At 36.2% G+C, this 22,765-nt stretch overlaps 1 protein-coding gene across 1 annotated transcript in view; it reads right to left on the reverse strand.

Annotated features, from left to right (window-relative positions):
- Positions 1 to 6,304: 6,304 nt before the first annotated feature.
- Positions 6,305 to 22,765, reverse strand: part of LOC121853466 (m7GpppN-mRNA hydrolase-like) — a 45,657-nt gene continuing 29,196 nt past the window's right edge. Inside the window, 3 exon segments of the mRNA XM_042347609.1 lie at positions 6,305 to 6,679; positions 12,587 to 12,613; positions 21,982 to 22,184. Of these exon segments, the coding sequence (XP_042203543.1) occupies positions 6,305 to 6,679; positions 12,587 to 12,613; positions 21,982 to 22,184 (605 nt within the window).

Consider the following 22,765-nt stretch of genomic DNA (forward strand, 5'->3'; position numbering starts at 1 on the left):
AATCATCTGTACTGAACAAAAACAATACCGAGAAACCTTTATTATCCATTTATCTTCTGTTTATAATTTGTCTTAACTGTGTGTGTTTTGTCATAATCATTCATTATTTATTCATTTATTTATCAGAGGTATTAAAACACTAAATAAAATAAAACATTGAAAATAATTGTTCATTCACTTACTTTCAGAAAACTCCTAATTATCATATTAATAAAGAGAACAAATGCATACTGTACAGATCAAACATATGGCTCTTTAGTCTTTACATCACTCTTGAACATAAATCATTGACTTAGTACAGTTAACATAAAATCCCAAACTATATTCTTTAAAACCCATTCATGAAAAATCCAACTAATTTCCATGTGGGAATGAATCTAAATGTTCCATCTCAGCTATAACCCAAAGCCTTACAGCAGGGGTGATCAACAGGCATCTCCCAAGCACTGTACCATGGCTCTTAGAACACACGTAATGTAACATTCATCGTGGGCTAAAACCTTACTCACAGGGCGAGTTTTTTTAATGTTATGTTATTGTATAGTGTATTTATCTTGTTTTCAATGATCGTCAGTTTGTGGATTACTTTGCTATATAAAGGCTTTAAATAACTACAGTAATTAACTTTTGCTCTATGCCAATAACAGTGGTCTTTCAGTGTCAAGTAAAGATTCAAATGATATAGTAGCTAAAAAGTTATTACAGTATATACAAACAGTGGCTCATAGACAGCAATTATCCCTACATCTTGTTAAGTCTAAAGCAATATTATTTGGATAAAAAATAATACTCAAAAGGGTTAATGAACCATCTAAACTGTAATCTCAGTGAAATACCTTGGACAAACTCTTGACTCTTGTTTGTCCGATGAATTAATCGAGATAACATAGTTGGAAAAAGTATTGCCAAAATAAAATTGCTCTGTAGAAACACTAAATGCTTCTCACCTGATGCCCGTGAGGGCCAGTATGACTGGCCCACTGGGATACCGGGAAATTTCCAGGTGGGTTCCAAAGTGATGGTCCATCACTTTGGAAATAACGGAAAAAAGAAAAAAGAGATATGGGGTTTATGAGACATTAACTCAATCCTCCCTAATGGTACCGAATGTGACATTACTAGGTCCGCACTAATGCCTGAATGCGACCTGAAACTTTTGAGTGGGCCCTTACAAGTTTTCACGGTAGAAATTTTTGACCCAGTCCGCCACTGCCAGAGGCCCTTTGTTTGGCATTCGTACAATGTCACTTCAGCAATTCCTGCTCGTTATGATACTCTGCCTTAACACAGAAGCTAAAAATAAATCTAAGCTACAAATTGTTCACAACAAGGCGGTGAGGTTCATTCTTGACATGAATGCAAGAGATCATGATAGTCACGAAGTTCTTCAATTACTGAACATGTTAAGTGTGGCATATAGAATGAAGCAACTGAGGCTGAATCATGCTTACAGGATTATCAATGGACTGTGCCCAGAGTATTTAACAACAAACTTTGCAGATAGTAGGGATATGAACTTGCAGGACACTAGAGTTGAGTGAACATAATTTTATGGTACCTGGTGTCTGCTGTCAAGAGAAAAACACTTTCCTCTTTACTGCTATAATAGATTTGGAGCCAGTTACCAGACCACATCAAAACAAGTCACGGTATTAAGCAATTCAAAGTCCTCAGCCACCACACTAGATGTAATATGTAATAGTAAAGACAAAATCAATCAGGTAAGGGACATTCCTGCTGGCCTTAGTGACCACTTTCTGCCATTTTTTTAAAAAGCAGCAAGCCCGAAAACAATCGATGTCGGGTTACTGTTTGGTAACCCGTCAAATGGATTCGTCAAACTCTAATATCAATCCCGAACATCGGGTTACTATTTAGTACAGTAGCCCGAACGCTGCAACTCGAGAGGGTTGACTTTTCCAAGATATATATAAACAAGCCAGGTCGATCTGCGTGCCAAAATTGATGCAGAAACATGAGTTGTGGAGATAAGAGTTCGTCTGCAAGGGAGAAGGCAGACATCACCACCAATTATGCCGCGTCTCCCAGCAGGACATGAATCAACTGATCCAACATCAGGATCACCCGTGCCACCAACAACATCAACATCAACATCCAGTCACAGGGGGAGGATAAGGAAGCAGATGAACAAGAGGAATGAATGCTTCATTGCCATTATTAAGGACAGTACACAAGAACTGAATGGTGCTACAGTATATTGGAGGCTTTAAAGGCCTTCACTAGTATGTACAATACATTATCAGCCCAATCTGTGCGTAATGTACAGGTATGTGAGTAGACCAGCTGTATTCACAGTTGGTATGTGCTGGTATACATTTCCATGTTGATCCAGTAATAGCATAATGCTACAAGTAATGTAATAACATCACTCTGTATAAGTATTGAATAGCGTATACTGATAATTGAAGATCTAGTTTTCTACCTATAAAGTATGACCTATTGGTCATTTTGTTTTGTCTAAGTGTTCCAGTAACATAATCAGTAATTGAATCTGAGTTTTATTGTTGAGTGAAGGTTCAAAGTGTCACGGTATCCAGATTTTATTTTAATAAACGTTGATTCAGTAGAATGTTTATCACCACTCATTCCTTCTAACAATTGGCATCCCTGAAAATATTTAATACTCAGGTGCCTAACCTTTCCTGTCTACCACGCTACCACTTGTTCATTGTAGAAGTTATATGGTAAAGAAAGCCTGGGTGGTGGCAGCATTTAAATGTAAGTACGTATAATAATTATACGAGTGTGTAAGAATAGAGAAGAATGTGGTTCTCCCAGGTTTTTTCCACAGAATAGAATATTACTAAGTAAAGCTGAGAATAAGAGAAATACAACCAAGAAGGTTTTAGAAATAAAATTGAAGTGGCAATTCCCAAACAAAGTTGCCCTCGTACAACTGAATAATATTATTCATATTTACATTAACTCTACATTTATGTTAAACTCAAGATTTATTAAATTTATTGTTTGAAGTTCAACCAATACAGTATATTAAAAGCTTTTTGTACAATATTGGTAGAAAAAATACTTAGAATTAATGATATTGAAAACATGTTATTACCACCACCACCAAATGATTGTTGTGATTGTCAATATGCCAGATAAAAAATTTATAAGCTGATCAAGAATGTCAAATCACAGAGAATGGTAAATGCTTCAAAAGGAATATTTGTATACACTATGTCAATTGTATGAATTACTGTATACCAGTCTTAATTCTGTATGTAGATAGTGTCGAGGAAGAATTCACAATGCTAGACTTCTTTACTCACTACCATGGGAAAAAGGAACCAGATTTTAGTTTTGAGGTCTGGTGGCAGCAATCATATATTAAGTAAGGATTAGAAATTAAGTAAAGTAATTTAAGTAACCAAGGATATGACAGTATACTGCATACCATGTTAGACGTATTGAGCTGTTTAGTGTTTTATCTCTCAAATAAGCCATATTTTTGTGTGCAACCATTCGAAGCACATGTTAAAATTGTATGATAATTAATGTTATACAGGGGGTCCTGGAGTTCTTAACGGGTTTCATTTCTGAGGACGTTCTTGAGTCGGAAATGTACGTAAGTCGGAACATATACCCTATGTGCACTATTTCACAACCCAAGTCCTATTATACATCTCGAATCACTTAATTTAAGAGAAAAAAAGAAAATGAATGACAAAATTCAGTAAAGTAATTAAAATTAAAGTTTAACACTTACATTGAAACCTGGGACAAGCTTGCATGTAGAGATAGGCATTTGTAGGAGTGACAGAGGCTTTCTTGGGATGAAACTGAAGATGGTGATGATGGTGTAGATGTTACAGGATTGGTTCTGGAGAATCTGGTGTGGTAGAATTAACTCTTTCTGGAGTTGATGGGAGCTGCTCTGTAGATGCTGCAGAGGTTGATGGGAATGGTTCTGTAGATGCTGCAGAGGTTGATGGGACTGGTTCTATAGATGCTGCAGAGGTTGATGGGACTTGTTCTGTAGATGCTTGTCACGTGCCTGAGCGCTCGGGAACTCGCATAGCGTGAGGCATATGTTCACGCCTACATTTCATACAAGCTATTAATAAATTGTTAATTGTACTTATTATATTATTATTGTTCTTAGTTACTTAGGTTAATTGTATATTTATGTATGTAATTTATATGCATCATTGTCTTACTCTGTTAAGTCAACTCAAGAGTAATATTAATTAATTATATAAAATATCTAGCAAATGTTCTAGATCACGTGATATGAGACGCGCTGCTCAGCGTGCCCACGCTTCCCCAGTAGCGAAAAACCGGCATAGGTTAGACGTGTCCATTCGTTCTCTAGCCTTGACCCTTGTCTAGTGCTTTATCCAGTCTTCTGCAATGCCCTAGGGTATCAGGTATTAGTGACACGTTTAGTTAGGCCTAGGAAGGGATCCTGGTGGTAGGTATCTCCTGTTTGGTAGGGATAATCATTTTGTAGTGATTAGTTGTATATATATATTTCGTATGTCTTGTGTAATATAGTAATGTTAATATTTTTCGCCCTTCCGCATCACTCTTATTTTATTATACACTTACTTATTCCCTTAAATTCATGTTTTGCTAGTCATTACTCCTTTAGAACTTGATTAATTAATTATCTTCCCTTTGTGATTCACTTATTTCAACTGTTCTTACTTTTTCCAAGTACATTTAGTTGAGTAGGTTTTGGTGAGGATAATTATTGCCGTGTTCCCTATTTGTTTCCTTTATTTATTAATAACTGGGGTGGTTACTCCCCAAGTATAAAGGGTAGTGGGATCGCGACAATGCTGTAGAGGTTGATAGGACTGGTTCTGTAGATGCTGCAGATGTTGATGGGAGTGGTTCTGTAAATGCTGTTGAGGTTGACGGGACTGGTTCTGTAGATGCTGCAAAGGTTGATGGGAGTGGTTCTGTAGATGATGCAGAGGTTGATGGAACTGGTTCTGTAGATGCTGCAGAGGTTGATGGAACTGGTTCTGTAGATGCTGCAGAGGTTAATGGGACTGGTTCTGTAGATTCTGCACAGGTTGACGGGAATGGTTCTGTAGATGCTAGAGAGGTTGATGGAACTTGTTGTGTAGATGCTGCAGAGATTGATGGGACTGGTTCTGTAGGTGCTGCAGACGTTGATGGGACTGGTTCTATGGATGCTATAGGTTGATGGGACTGGTTCAGTACATGCTGAGGGGATGGGACTGGTTCTGTAGATGCGGCAGAGGTTGATGGGACTGGTCCTGTAGATGCTGCAGAGGTTGATGGGACTGGTTTTGTAGATGCTGCAGAGGTTAATGGGACTGGTTCTGTAGATGCTGCAGAGGTTGATGGTAATGGTTCTGTAGTTGCTCCAGAGGCTGATGGGACTGGTTCTGTATTTGCTGCAGAGGTTGATGGGACTGGTTCTGTAGATCCTGCAGAGGTTGATGGGACTAGTTTTGTAGATGCTGCAAAAGTTGATGGGACTGGTTCTCTGGATGCTGCAGAGGTTGGTTGGACTTTTTCTGTAGATGCTGCAGAGGTTGATGGGACTGGTTCTGTAGATGCTGCAGAGGTTGATGGGACTTGTTCTGTAGATGCTGCAAAGGTTGATGGGACTGGTACTGTAGATGCTGCAGAGGTTGATGGGATTGGTTATGTAGATGTTGCAGAGGTTGATGGAACTGGTTCTGTATATGCTGCCGAGGTTGATGGAACTGGTTCTGTAGATGCTGCAGAGGTTGATGGGAGTGGTTCTGTAGGTGCTGCAGACGTTGATGGGACTGGTTCTATGGATGCTACAGAAGTTGATGGGACTGGTTCTGTAGATGCTGCAGAGGTTGATGGGACTGGTTCTGTAGATGCTGCAGAGGTTGATGGGAGTGGTTCTGTAGATGTTTAAGTTGATGGGACTGGTCCTGTAGTTACTGTAGAGTTTGGTGGGACTGGTTCTGTAGATGCTGCAGAGGTTGACGGGAGTGGTTCTGTAGATTCTGCAGAGGTTGATGGGAATGGTTCTGTAGATGCTGCAGAGGTTGATGGAACTTGTTCTGTAGATGCTGCAGAGGTTGATGGGACTGGTTCTGTAGGTGCTGCAGACGTTGATGGGACTGGTTCTATGGATGCTACAGAAGTTGATGGGACTGGTTCTGTAGATGCTGCAGAGGTTGATGGGACTGGTTCTGTAGATGCTGCAGAGGTTGATGGGACTGGTTCTGTAGATGCTGCAGAGGTTGATGGGACTGGTTCTGTAGATGCTGCAGAGGTTGATGGGACTGGTTTTGGCTGCCTTTCGACTTTCTTATAAAACTTTTCAAGGGATGGTTGAACTGAAACTTTCTTCTTTCTTCATAAATATCTTTGTAGCATAGTAGACATTCAGTAATACCTCTATGAACCTTGGTGAATCTTGCTGTTCAAATTTAAACAATCCTTCAATAAGCCTGAAACTTTCTGCCATGTCTTTTATAATGAATCCATTTGGTTTTGGAGTTCCAGCTTCCTCTACATCCTCTGACAAAATTTGCTTCTCCAGTTTAATCAGGTCCTCATTGCTTAATTCTTCAGCATGAGATTCAAGCAACTCTGTGATATCATCCTCATGAATATCAAGTTGGTTTACAAGGTTTACCACTGCCTGTGTCACTTCCCCAACACCATCTTCAAAGCCCCTGAAATCGTGGATAAACTGTGGGCAGAGTTTTTTCCAAATACTATTCATGTGGGTTTGTTTTACCTTAGCCCATGAATCTGATAATGTTTTTCACAGCGTCAGAAATGTTGTATGACTTCAAAAATTCCTTTAAAGTCCTATCCTCCTTTTGTTCTGTTGCCCTGATAGCTTGAGCAAATGTTATTCTCGGGTAATATGCTTTAAATGAAACAATAATTCCCTGTTCCATCGGTTATAAAACAGATGTTGTGTTTGGTGGTTGGTAAATAACTTTAATGTTTGGATGAACATCATACAAAAATTCTGGATGGTCAGGTGCATTGTCAAGAACCAGTAGAATTTTAAAAGGTATTGATTTTGAAATACTTCAGGCATAAAATGATTAAGGTACCAGTCTTCAAAAAGGGCCAATGTCACCCAAGCGTTCTTATTAGATTTCCAGATACAGTAAATCCTCATTTAACGTTGCCCCCGACAACGTTGTTTTATTATAACGTCGCTACTCTTTAGATACCCATAATTCGGACAACGTCCCGCCGATACGGTATAATGTCATCACGGAGAGTAACAGCATCCCCAAGTGTCCCCAGTCTTTGCTAGGCTTCCACAGCGTTCGTGAGTTTAAGTGTTTTTCCTCTAAATACTGTAATGTAACCATTCGAAATGGCTTCCAAGCACCCATCAAGTGCTAGTGATGCTAGTGTTGTAGAGAAGCAACGTAAGACCATTAGCCTGGCTACAAAAATGGAAGTTTTAAACAGCCCATCAGTGAGTACAATACAAAATTATTTAGTTTATGTATCTCTTTGGATGTACGTATAATATATACTATTTTCTATAAAAATTCCATTGAATTTTATGGGGCAAAGGGAGGCTGAGGAACGTAATTCCAGCATTTTATCTATTTCTTATGCGGAAAATTGATTCCATTAACGTTGTTTGCGTTAACGTCACGGTTTTCAGGAACGGAACCAAGACGTTAAGCAAGGACTTACTGTAATTGGAAGTGCTGCCTTGAAAACACCCTTCAAAACTTTAGATTTTCTGACTGGTATGTAGCCGAGTCTTTTGCCGTGTGTCGGCTGTTTGTTTACATTTAAGAAGAAGTCTGCGGCATGTTCAACCTGATGAAATGTGTAAAAATAGTTCCCATGACAAGCACCCATGACTGTGCAATGCGTAGGAAAGACAAGAGGAACTTCAACCATCTGAAATTTCATCATTTTCCAACAGATAAAAAAAAGGTAATTGTTTTGTGGAAATTAAATAGTATAACCACATTCAATCAATCAATTAGAATACCGTCCTCATAACTGAGGATTGTCGACCACAGTCCTCCACTCTAAACACTCTCAGGCTGTTTTACCAATCTTTAAAGGTTTTGTATCTCTCTCTAGACCCAGTTTTTTATTTTATTTATCCATCTCAGCTCAGTCTCTGCCTTCCCCTGGTTCTCCTATCCTCAACTTTGCCTATTAATATTTCTGTTATTATCCCCTCATTCCAAATTATATGACCAAAGTATCTCTTCTTTTTTTTCTTTACATTTCAAGTATTTCTCTTGAAGTTTTGGTTCATTTGTTTTCCCTGTTAGTGTAGCTTATTCGGTGTAGCATTTGCCATTAACACCACAATTCAAAGGCCTCCAACCTCTTTCTGGTGTCTGCTGAGAGTGTCAAACTGTCTATGCCTCTGACCCATACATCAGTCATTGCTGTATAAAGCCTTTCAGCAGCTGCTGAAAGGCTGCTAACTAAATTCAGTGCTGGGTTACGGTAAATTTAATTACACGCCCTATTTTAGTGTCATCAGCAAATTTACTTATGTTGCTGTCTATGCCCATATCTGTCATTTATGTATACAGTATAATAAATAGTAATGGTCCAAGTACTGAGCCTTGGGGTACTCCACTAGTGACGTTACCCCAACTGGATTTAGTGCCGTTAATGCTCCCTCGCTGTTTCCTGTCCTGTAACTACGCCCTAATCCATTTTAGAATCTCTCTTCCAATTCCATGAACCTCCACTTTATGTATTAGTCTTCGGGACTCTATCGAAGGTTTTACTGAAGTCCACAGATTCGAAAACAGCTGAGAAGAATGTTGAAAGATTTGTCAGACATGAACACCCACTTGTGAAGCCATGTTGGGAATCATTGATCAACTTTTGCTTCTCCAGGTGATTATGAATAGAGTTTGAAATTATTGCTTCCAGCAATTTGCCTAAAATTGATGTTAAACTGATTGGACAGTAGTCAGAGGATAGTGATCTATCTCCCTTCGTGAAAATCGGTATCACATTCGCTATCCTCAAGGATCCTGGTACTACACCCATTTTTAATGATGTTAAACAACTTTACTAAGGGCATACCAAGTTCTTCCTTACATTCCTTTAATTTCTCATTGGGACCTGGTGACCTATTATGCTCTATTCGCTCACTAACATCGTTATTTGTCACTATTATCTCGCTGAATCATGTTTAAATTTTTGGTGGTGAAAACTATTGAAAAATATTTGTTCAGATTATTGCTCATTTCTCTGTCGTTATCAGTTAGCTTGCCGGTATCTGTCTGTATTGGTCCAATCTTATCTCGTGTTTTAGTTTGATACATCTGAAAGAATCCCTTGGGGTTTGACTTTGCCTCCCTTGCTACCATCAGTTCATTATTCCTCTTTGCTTTTCTTATCTCGGTTTTAACTCTACTGGCCAATACCTTATAATAATCTCGGAGGTAAACTTCACCGCGATTTATTCTTCTACCTATAGCTTTCCTTTGTCCAATAATATTCTTTAAATAATTATTTATCCATTTAGGGTCATTGTTGTCTGATCAGAGTTTTCTGTATGGTATGTTCTGCCTTTGTGCATTAAGTAACTCATTATTTAAATTGTTGTGGAACTCGGCAACCTCAGATCTCGAGATCAGGTCATCCTCAAACGTCATATTTTGTGAGGTTACCGTTGTCAGGTAACCATGTAAAGTGAGGTCGCCCTTTGTCGGTACACTGTGTGAGGTCATGCAATTCACCCCCAAACGTGATACCCCTTCCCTGAGCAGCCTTTTCAAACTATCAAAGTTTGCCCTTAGGAAATCTGGGACTTTAATGGAATTTTCCTTGCGACTGACATTAAGTTCAACTTTGAATCTCACTTCTTTATGATTCCTGTTTGCTAGTTCGTTCCCTACCTCGACATTACCAAAGAGGTTTTCTCTGTTTGACACAAGTAAATCCTCTCATTTTCAGTTTTCCATAAGGTCGGTTCAATCTATTTGGCTAAAGTTAAAGTTCATTAACTCTATCAAGATTAGGAGGTCTATATATTACCCCTGCGATTAATTTTTCTCTACCATCAGTTAATTCTGCCAAATTGTTTCTGAATTCAGTTGTTTTTATTTCCTTATTTATTTCACACTTCAGATTATCCCTGACATAGACTGCTGCTCCGCCTCCTTTCCTAATACAGTGGTCCCTCGGTTAACGAGCACAATCCGTTCTACAAGGTTGCTCGTTAACCGAAACCATTGTTTCAATGGGTTTTTGGGCAATTGGTTCCAGCTCACCGAAAATTGCCTATATTAAAAAAAAATGTAGAAAAGTACACTTAATTTGAGGTGTGTATGTAGAAGGCTCCTGGAAGATGATGATGATGATGGGAATTAGAATGGGGGTGGAGGAGAAGGGAGAAGAGAAGGCATTGGGGTGGAAGAGAAGTCACCCCATGGTGCCATTTCACCCATAAAATTTTAGTTCTCTTGGTGTAATTCAAGATTATTTTCTTTATATCAACACTGCACTGCATTATATATTGTCAATATGTAAAATATATTTCGAAATGACCAATAATTGGCTTGCAAACAGAGAAAAAACGCGTTTAGTTGAAAAGACACAAAGACTGACGCCTGTATGGTGTGTTGAGAGGCTGGATGGCGCGCATAAAACTAGTTTCCTTACCTTCAGTTATGTTCAATAATTGTTAAAATGACTAAAAAATTTAATACAGTATTAAACTTTTAAAATTATTGAATAGTATAAACTTCTTGATATTTGCTAAAATGGTAAGGAATTTAAGCCCTAGAACCGATTACTGTATTGGCGGACTAATACTACAGCTGGTGGACCGCCAAGTGCAAGCAAAAACTTGTTGGTCGGCTCGTAAGAAACTCGTTAACGAGGGATTGCTCGTTAACCGAAGTTAAGAATCTTATGGGAGGTAACTCGTTAACCGAAATCTCGTTAACTGAGGCGCTCGTTAACCGAGGGGTCACTGTACGCCTATTGGTATGGAATAACTTGTAACCTGTAATTTTGTATTTGGCAGGCAGTGCCGGATTTAGACCTGTGGAGGCCCATGGGCAGCCTCTTTGTGGAGGCCCCCCTCATTATAACTACCCAAGAGGGTGGGGTAGCGAGTGAAGTGAGCCTAAGCATCTGGGAGTTCCGGGGGGCTTATAGCGCCCCCCGGGAAAATTTTGAAATTTGAACACTTCTTTGGAGAATTTTGAACCCATATGCAGTTATATTGAGGAAATTAGAACACAGCGCCCTGATGGCTTTCGTAATGGAAGTGATAATGAAAAAAATATTTTATTTGTTTTATTTAATCTCAATTTCGTTATTCCATGTAGTTCATTTTTAATCAATATATGTTTGAGGAATTCTAAATATATTATTAGCAACACAAACAATAGCATTCATTAAAAATATACAGTTCATAGGAAAACCAGGTATTCATGAATTTCAAGGAGTAGCTAGCCTAATTTCTATCACGCTTCTTGCTGAACATAGTTTTACGTGATGGAATAGATAAACATGAATTTTAAAGAATGAAAATAAAAATAATCCAAATGAATAAGCAAATAAATAAAATATTGTAATATGTGGAGGCCCCTGGGCAGCTGCCCACTTTGCCCACTCCTGAATCCGGCCCTGTTGGCAGGTAACTCAGTGAGTAAATTTATCCGTTTCGGTGAATTGCTATTACAGGGTACATCGATTTTTTGGTACATACCAATGCCCTGTTTCATCCATTTTGTTTCTCATACTTCTAGGGTTTGCCTAGAAGACATTTAAGTTAGTAGTGTTCTGAGTCCTGTCTTTGTCACATTTAGATTATAACTCCCGGTCTAATTTATTTTTGTCATCATTCCAAGCACTATTTCTCTATAACTTTTGATTTTGTTTATCAGCTCCCACTGCAGTCTCCTCGATCCCCGTGTTCACATGTTCCTCCAGCATTTTAAAGACTTCAACATCTTTTGAACTGCCTTCTCGAGAGAGCCAGCCAGGGTTGCCACTCCATCCTCAGTATAAAGGTCCCTTCTGCCATAAAAGTTGTCCCAGTTGTCAATGAATGGGACTTATATGGACTTGCAATATCTGTCAAGACGGCCGTTGACATCAACTGCCCTTGACAACGATTCATTGTCAACTCTCCTTCTAGGCAGGACACGACATATGATAGGGATCCCTCCCTTCAACCTAATATGTTCGATAGCTGTCTTGAACTTATCAAGGAACTCCTCACTCCTACACCGGCCAATATCATTGTCTCCTGCACTCAGGCAGATAATAGGTTTGTTCCCATTACCAGACAAGATATTGTCCATCCTGTCAACTATATACCCCACCCCAGCTCTTGGCAAACACACCCTCAACCTATTTTAATTTTAGCACAAAAAGCTCTATCCAGGTGCTGTACCTGGGTATCCCCAACAATTAAGGTTTTCGTACCTTCCTTGTCAGACCTGTCCCTAACTATGCTAACGTCCAATTTGTCTATCAAAGGAGTAAAAGAGTTTTTACACTTAGCTGTTGTCATTTCCTTGGTGTCTTTTCTCCTCACCAGTTTCGTCGTTCCTCTCCTCACAACCCTCCATTCGCCTGTGTCTTCGTCAGACACGGGCTTTCCTTGTTTCGTGTCTTCCTCCTTCATCCTCGCAATCACTTCCTTTAATTTCAAACATTGCCTCATTACTTGTACAAATACCATAATGTCATGATATATTGTGTTGTCAATCTGTGGAAGTCATGTATTGTCAAACAACAGCCGCATTAACATATTTTTGGAGATTCAAAGTGATGTAGAAAATTACTTTAAATGAATGGTTCAGTGAAGCCTCCCAGCTTGTTAAGAGTGTTGGTGGAATGGTATCTAAACCTTGTATGTATAAATAGGTGATAAGGAAATTGCAAAAATACTTCTTCTGAAACTTCAGAGGATCATTGTCATTAAGATCTAGCCATTCCAGTCCTTGATCAACTAACCCACCTTCATGCAGAATCAAGGGCATGTGCTGCCCTCTTCAAAATTATCCAGAAGTTAATTAAGACAAATCACAACCTTGGCATTCTGTGAAAAGATGATATTTTGTACAAATTACCTCACCTCCCTCCCCTTTTAAATGAGTTAAGACACCGGAAATCTCGGAAGTTCAAGAAAAAAATTACCACCAACAAATCTCAGTGAATGCCTCAGACATGTGATAGAGATGTACAGTATTTCCAAATCTCTGTGAGCTACTGTATATTGGCTAAATGATCCTCTGAACCTGGGGGCAATAAGAGATACCTGAGACACAGGATGAATGGGGAAAGGGTGATTGGTGTGGCTTTGATGCATACTGTATGCATCATGACACTGAAATAGATTTACAAGTCATTGTTGACATATTTGTTAAAAAAACAACAACTCTTCACAATACAAATCTTATTTCAATGATGACATACATGCCTCTGAAAATAAATTGTTTTTGTAAAAAGACCTTAATTATTATAGTGTACTGTACTGAAGTTTCTCAGCAGATCCTCATTTGAGTCTTTATCAAAATACATTGAACTTTCATAATGTAATGGTTTTCATAGATGCTCACAAAGTACTGGTGTAGCAATACACTTGAAAATGTAGAAAAAAATGATAACTGCTGTATTTGAAAATGTAGAAAAAAATGATAACTGCTGTAGTCTACAAGGTTTTCATTTTGTATCAGATTTGAAAGAGGCTGATCTAACAAAACAATACAATTGATGTTGCACTTGCTCAATGGACAAAGTAAGGTTTATTTTGTATTTTTTAGTGCAGTGCACATCTTCTTTGCAACCCCCTTTACTGAAATGCCTAGATCTGACTTTGAAGCCCCCTCCCCCCTCCCACTTAAATGATGTGACCACGTCTTACATTTACTGTACAACACATGTACAGTATTATCCCACTTTTGGAGGGAATGGGGTTGACAGCAAGTAGAAAGTAATTCAATATTGCAATGAAAAAATTACCTCTATTGAATAAAGAATTCTGTCTAGATGATGAGTTATTTATATAGGGTATCCATAAATTATTTGGCTCACATTATACATAAATAATTTCAAAAGCATTAGAGATGAAACACACCAGTTTTATTATACTGTACTGTACCTTAGAAGACTTCCATATGTACAGTGTGTTCTATCTAATACGAGGTTATTAAGTTTTAAAAATGGATCATATGATTTACAGACATCCTGTACTTTCTGGCTGTAGAAATACTGTATTAACATTGAACATCCACTACAAAATATTATGGATGATTACACTGGTGACATGACGTATTGGCTCACATACAAAAACAAAAATAATAATGTTTCCACCTTGGAAACAACACTTCATACCTAATATCTGTAAACACAATGAGAAGCAAGAATGTGTATGGCAGGTACAGTTTTATAAGATGACATTCTATGAATTTACCTTGTTCAATACTTAATTATTTTTATCAGACAGCTTTTCCTCTTTTGTTTCATTTAAATGTCTCCGAATGAGGGTACAGGTACAGTACTTGTTCCTAGTACATGAGTATTCTTGGCTATACAGACATACATACAGGAGTCAAAATCAGGCAATACCCAATAACATTACTCATCTAAACAGCTCAACATTACTGCTTACAATGCAATTTCAGAGCTCATAGATCCCCAACAACTCTAAAGGACTTCTTGATTAGTAACAATACTTTGAGAGAAAATGTTTTGAAGCCTCTACATATAAAGGAACAGTACAAGCATTCCCCCATTTATGAAATGATTCTGTTCCTTAAAAAGCTTTCATAAATTGGATAACATTTTTTCATAGATTCCCCCAAACATCTTAAAATACCCCAAAATAAGAAAAATGGTTTTAATAACAATATTTGGTGTAAACAGTGATATCAAGTCAATAATAAACATAAAAGTGTAATAAATGTTGTACAGTACAATATTAATTTTATTCCTGTACAGTACAGAGATGATTTGAAACAAAGTGAACTGTTGATGTTATAATGCATTACTGCACTTCATAAACTAAGGTCTTTAAGCACATAACAAGGTTAGTAATAACACTACTGTACTGTGCTCCATTTACAAGTAAAAATTATCAGAGATAAAACTTAATTGAACAATAAAATAGACTAAGCCAAAATCTACAGTAAATATATTACTGTAGTAATACTCTGATTTCCATTCTATAATTGAAGACATCATACGTTCTCAACATAAAAAATCCCACGATCAGCCCCTCATGAGTTATTGTATCTTCTTAAGTTACAGCTACAGCACTTTGTTTACATAGCATGAACTGTGCCTTCGGTCAGCTGACACAACACTCATGCTAATCATGCATTCAGAGCTTATATGTAGACTTAGTTACATAGTGAGTGTTAGAATATATTTAATTACTTAAAGTGGAAACTTTAATTAAGCATATTGGGAGTAAAAACAATAATAATTTAGCATACCTGTAATTACATTGTTACTTTGGAGAAAATTACAAAAAAAAGATCATATTTTTGTTACAGGATACTTCAGATTTTCCATTCTTATATTGAATCACATTGGGATGTTTGTAAACTAAACCTTGGTAAAGTGGGGAAAAACAAAATAATATATATACAGTCTGTACTCACCCCTGAAGATGTGAATTACACGAAAGCGCTTGGGAACTTCGTGTTTTCTTCTTTCCTTGTGGTTATCAGCATATACCTGGATCACGTGCAACTACAGTGATTTACTTGCATATATATATATATATATATATATATATATATATGGTATATATATATATATATATATATATATATATATATATATATATATATATATATATATATATATATATATATATATATATATATATATATATATATATATATATATATATATATATATATATATATATATATATATATAGTATATATATATATATATATATATATATATATATATATATATACAGTATATATATATATATAAATATATATATATATATATATGTGGATTAGGTTTAAAAAAAAATTACATTTTTGTATCTCAAGTAACAGAACACATGAGAAAATATGGTTTGGTTCCCCAGACAAATACCTCAAAACACAAAATCAGTTCATAAACAAGAAAAAAACCTAACTAATGATATATACAGTAGTACAGTACTCAACTACTGTAATTTGCTACTTAACATATTAAAAACATTAAGAAAATACAATCTAGATAAAAATATGCAACTAAAACTATAAGAAAAAGCAAAATCAAAGTTTAACACAGCCACTTGCATAGATGCTGGCTGCTTCACGAGTGGCCATCCTCAAGTGTTGCCATAGCAACACAGCCTGGCTGCCTCCACCGGCCTATAACAATGCTCCCCCTCTCTTTCTCACACAAAGAAATGTTTATTCCCTTTATATTTTTGACCTTATGATAGTTATTTCTTTTAGCTTTTTTTTCTTCATATTATACATGTAGGATTGCATGTGCATGTAACTGAATGAAAAAGATACGAAGAAAGTTATGTTTATGTATCCAAAATTATGAGTTGAAAAATAACCTTAACATAACTCCTACCTCAGCCTGGTAGAAGTGTGTCCTTGTATCTGGAGCACTTCACAAACAGGTTATGTTCTGGCTTTTTTAACTCATAATTTCAGGATGATATACAGGGTATGTTAGTTTTTATTGTTAATTTGTAGTTACATCACACTCAATATTACACACAGAAAAGTTAAACATTAATAATAAAAGAAATAATGTACCAGGTAATTATCTTAAGGTACAGTCACATCCCAATAACCGACGCATATAAGGTCCGGGAAAAGTCGTTGGTTCGTGAATCAACAGTCATAGAAGCAATTAATCCCATAAGAATATACAGTAACAAATTCTGGGGGTTAGGGACCGGCCACCCTCCAAAAACTCCCATCTGCCCTTGATATAACTTTGTCGTGCACATTGCCAAGCAAGAAAATAAAGCAGACATATAAAGTAAGCATAATAAGCCTTAAATAAGCAATGTAAAGCATAAATTGAGACTGTTATTTACCTGTGTTGAGGATGGTAGAGACAGTCTAGGGTGGCAAGTTCAAGTCTCTACCAATCTTTGCCGGTCATTACCACTCTTATTACACCTTATCACATCACATCAAGCTGCCCCCTCTGAAGAACTATCACTGGGGCGTTTAAGCATGACTGCATAACATACGAAGTCAGAAATAACGAAAAAACACGAAGTGTAAACAAGAGCAAAGAGGTGGGAATGAGGCAGAGGCAGCACGCAGAGCCCTCTCGTGGCAAGAATTTGTACCACACTACCGCTCACCAAATTCAAAACCGCTCTGCTGCTCCTCTCCCGATCATCGGATCTCCGGGGTACTGTATCAAAAAAACTTGTGGGTTTTTCTCCTATATATGTAATCATTGATTGTCGGGGTATACCTGTGCTGTATAAAGTACTTTTCAACTCACAACTTGGGAGAGATAAATGCATTTTTTTTTTTACCTAGTTTCATGCACACAACTGTACATACAGAAAGTGCAAAGATAAATAAAAGAAATAATTATCATAAGGTATAAAGCTTTAAGTATCTACAGATTTCCACCGTGAAACTGTGCTTGGACGTCAGAGGGTCCATGGTGGAGCAATGTAGCTAGGGATGCTGCTGCGTTGCTAAGGTGAGCACCAGGGGCGACTGTGATGCAGTTTGTACACTAACTTGTATCACTTTTGTTCTCTTTATGCTTTCATTAATGCTATTTATATCCTTTTGTTATTAATGTTTTTATGCCTACAATTTTAAGGTTTAATGTTACAGTGTACAGTTAAAACTACTTTTAGGGGTCTTCACGGGCAGTTACAGAGGGTTTACTCTACATTTTGTACATTTTAAGCCCGACGCTCCAAATTCCGGTAAAACCCTCAATCCAGCAACCCCCAGGCGCCAAGCAGATATATGGTGCCATACCTGTATAGTATTTGTATATACATTATATGTACTATGTGTGTTCAATGATTACCTATGAAAGGGTCACTTCCGGCTTATGGATAGCCTCCAGGAATGGAACTCGTCCGTAACCCAGGGAGAATCTGTATATTATTTCACTTGTCTGTCCACTGTCTTGGACACCTACTTTATTCCTCCCACATGAAATGAACAGCTTGTGGATGATCACACCAGAATTACATTTGCGACTGAACACAACATTACCTAAGTTGTAAGACTAATGTGTACTTCATATGCCCACACCCAATCCTACTCTAAAAGCGGCACTCACCATATTTATATCCATGATAATGACAGATAAACATATTACCTGAAGGTCTACTCCAGTATTAAAAAAAAAATACGTTAGTTACAGTACGCCCACTAATTTTTTGAATATTCACATTTTAAAAAACTGTTTATTTTTGGCATCCCAAAACTGTATCTAATTTTAGTCACTACTGACAGCCCAACAAATAATCTGCAGCAAACAATTAAGGAATAAAGTTGACTATGATCAATCATGTCAAACAGGCATGGGCAACTTTTCCTCAGTCATGGGCCACATTACGATTTAGGTATTTTCTGCAGGCCAACCCACCAAACTTTTTATCTTACATAACACAAAAGTAATCTTAAGATTATATTACCACGGACAGAGAAACAATTTATCATCACGTCCAACCTTACAATATTTTCAGTTTACAGTTAGTCTTTTTCCTATTTATGAAACAAATCCATCATAATCATTTTTTAAGTAATATGTTAATGTTTCTTGGCATTTAAGAGAAGGTGAGTGAAGCAGTCTGTTAATATACTGTAATGATTTTTCCTACAGTTACAGCATTTTTCTTACTTATGAGACACACCCACCAGAATAATGGTAATGTTAATCTTGGTGTATGAGGAACTACAAAGGAACAACCTATAAGCACATCTACTTTTAAATATATATATATATATATATATATATATATATATATATATATATATATATATATATATATATATATATATATATATATATATATATATATATATATATATATATATATATATATATATATATATATATATAATATATATATATATATATATATATATATATATATATATATATATATATATATATATATATATATATATATATATATATATATATATATATATATATATATATATATATATATATATATATATATATATATATATATATATATATATATATATATATATATATATATATATATATATATATATATATACATATATATATATATATATATATATATATATATATATATATATATATATATATATATATATATATATATATATATATATATAAAAAATATATATGAAATAAATATATATATATATATATATATATATATATATATATATATATATATATATATATATATATATATATATATATATATATATATATATATATATATATATATATATACATACACAGTGCTGTGCACATCAGTATACAAGTCAATCTGAAGCATTATGAAGTTCAGGGTTACAACTTGTCTTACATTTGTGCAAAATGTACATATTAAAGAATGCAGAACTGAAGAATGAGCTTTCACTCAAAAATATAGGATTTCTATAACTAAAGTACTATACCTCCAAATTGCAGTGGTCCCTCGATTAACGAGCACAATTGGTTCCACAAAGTTGTTTGTTAACCGAATCTATTATTTCAATGGGTATTGGGTAATTGGTTCCAACTCACAGAAAAAGTACATACAAAGTAAGGCCAAAAAATGCATAAAGTCAGAAACACTCCTAAAAATCCACTAAATCACCCTTAAATCACTATACTTGTACTGTATGTATGTATATAAGATAAAAACTTAAAGCCTAAAACCACCAAACCCTGGCTGGGGGGGTGACATGTTTGACAGTTAGCGCCAAAGTTCTAATGAAGTATTTATTTGTTTATTCATGTTCTTCAGATTGAGTTTTTGTTTTTTACTTATAAAATGTCACAGAAGTGACCGGGGAGAATATAATTTACATTGCTGGAATTCTTATAAGATAGCGATCAATTTGAATGTAATCATGCTATAGTTTCCAGTCGACAAAAATCCAAGTAATCATTTAGTACATTATTTTGAGTACATGTATAGTACAGCTGTGCCCTTAGGACAGCGTGTGCATGTAAATGAGTAAAAATAAATTAATAAACATACATATATTGAGCCAAAATAATTAGTTAAAAAACTTTATGTAGACAGAGCTTGGATGACAAAGTTTTAGAATGACCAATAATTTTAATATAATAAATGCAAAAATATTCAAGAACACAACTTTCTTGATATTTACTCCACTGCAAACGAATGTAAACATAGAACCAATTACTGTATTGGCGGACTAGCCGATCAGCTGATGCGCACAACAAAGCGTGTTTCTCCTAAAATCCTTATGGGAGCTAATTCGTTAACCAAAATTTCATTAATTGAACCGTTTGTTAATCGAGGGACCACTGTAATTCCATTGTTGAGATACTTGAACCTCTTTAATTCAACAACTTCAAATTTTTACCCTTGTCAGAGTACCCAAAAGGTCTGATGCAAGGTGTCCAAATATGGCCACCAAATTCTGAAAATTTTTTGAGGTGGCGGGTACAGTACTTTTTTGTTTCAGCAATTCAATGTAGTAATTTGAACAGGACAAAAAAGCTAAACCCAAACAAAAGATAAATGGTACAGAGGATGTGAACAAAAATTAGAAGTATTACTGTATGAGATAAAGATTCATTCACCTCACTTGACTTCCACCTGTACTACAACATTCAGACAGAGAAACCCTAGAGCTACACCTGAGTTAGTGTTCTGTCACACGGAACCACAAATTTCAACTTGTTGAGACTTGTGGGTGAATTTGACAACTGTGGTGTAATTTGGACATTTGGGTCTCTAGGTAAAATAATTGCTGAGTAATTCAGCATCACCAAAATGTTCAAATGAATATGAAGTCTAAATTAGAGAAGGACATGTTGGTTATGAGGCCTCTACCTGACTGGTCAACATGTGACCACAACCCCATGGACATTTGGGTCTCTAGGTAAAATAATTGCTGAGTAATTCAGCATCACCAAAATGTTCAAATGAATATGAAGTCTAAATTAGAGAAGGACATGTTGGTTATGAGGCCTCTACCTGACTGGTCAACATGTGACCACAACCCCATGGTCATTCATCCTTACATGTCTTGTACTCTTTGAAGCTACACTCATATACTAAAGACTAAAGGAATTCCTTAAAATGTTTTGTATTAAGGCAAGGCAGCCCATGAGTTTTCTTCTATGAGTAGACTGATAATCACTTTTATGAGGATTTTATTTATTTCTTTTTTAACGGGAATTAGCCCACCCGGGCACAGGTCGAAGGAAAAAGATAAAATAATAGGCCTAATTAATACTGCAGATGCTGTATTATGGTTTCTTGTGTTTCTAGTTAATCTTTACATGTGACAGTTATCCAGCGAAGGTCTGTCCCCAGTTTCTGCACCTAATTATCCCTTTAGAGGGCAGCGGGACACACTAGTATTATATTCTGGGTAACGCCAGATGAGAGAAACCTCTGCCCTACAGAGGGTGAAGAGTCTCCTGTGCATCTCAATAATTACAGTGTCACTGGTTAGACAAGAACTAGCTAGTGTTTTTATCATTAGTCATAATAAGTTTCCACTTTCTATTATCTAGAAATGGTTATCTTTGAAGATATTTGTAAATTTACAAGGGGACCATAAATGTTTTTTATAGTCAAGCTTATGAATGTGATACTATATTAACATTTTATTAGCAAATGAAAAAAATTATGAACACTTAGAAGCAGAATAATGTGTGTACCAATGCTTGGCCTCAAAATAAAAGGAGAATTTCTCTTCATATAATATCTGGTGAAGTGTATATGTTAAAGCATTGTAACAGAATACAAATGGATTCAGAATATACCCACAGGTAAAAACTGATATCTGAACAAATTGTGATTGGTAATGAGAAATCCTTGGAGCATCACAGTTAACAAGCCAGTGTTACCTCACTCCAAACTGTCTCAACAGCCTCCAGAACTTCCTTCTTGTTAATACGAAAATTATGCCAAGAATATGAATGGTAATGGGGCTTTGTTTCCAAGGTGGTAGTGGTATTTCCACTGTTTGCTGGCTGGCTCTCCCTGTTGGCCTTGTTCCGCCCCTTCCCTCTATTCTTGAAGGTAAATTTCTGGTTTTCTTCTTGGTGTTCTGTGAACCAAAACACAAAAGTTAATCATTATGATGTGAGAATCCATCAAATACATCATTTACTAATGTTCTCCATTCCAATGCAGAAGATAAGTTTTAAAATCTTTCAACCACACTAGGTTGGTGGGAGGAAGGTATCCAGCTCCAGCTAACCTAACTGACCTGAGAGTGGCCATCCTAAAAACTAAGGGAGTTAACACCAAAAATTTGCTAAGAACCTAAAAACCTCCTGTGATAAATAGATGAAACAAAAAGTAATGCTGTGTGTTGAGTAAGTGAGAGATAATGTGTGTTACAGGAGCCGTCACCATTGTACATAATCTAAAAACCTTCATTATAGTAAACCGGTCACCTTGTCTAAGTATTTTCCTCTCAAAATATTTACATATCCACTGGTGTCTTTCTTTGATGTCATCAACTGTTGGACTAATTATGACTGGCCAGAGACAAATGCAAAAACACACTGGCTCTGTGCCTGCTACTATTTTGGCCCAGGTCAATGTTATGCAACAACTTGCTTTACTACACACACAAACACAAAGTCTCCAACAAATTACAAGTTGCAGTTCGAGTTGCAATCA

The sequence above is a fragment of the Homarus americanus genome, unplaced genomic scaffold (assembly GCF_018991925.1).
Source record: "Homarus americanus isolate GMGI-L3 unplaced genomic scaffold, GMGI_Hamer_2.0 scaffold4896, whole genome shotgun sequence".
Classification (NCBI taxonomy): Eukaryota; Metazoa; Arthropoda; class Malacostraca; order Decapoda; family Nephropidae; genus Homarus; species Homarus americanus.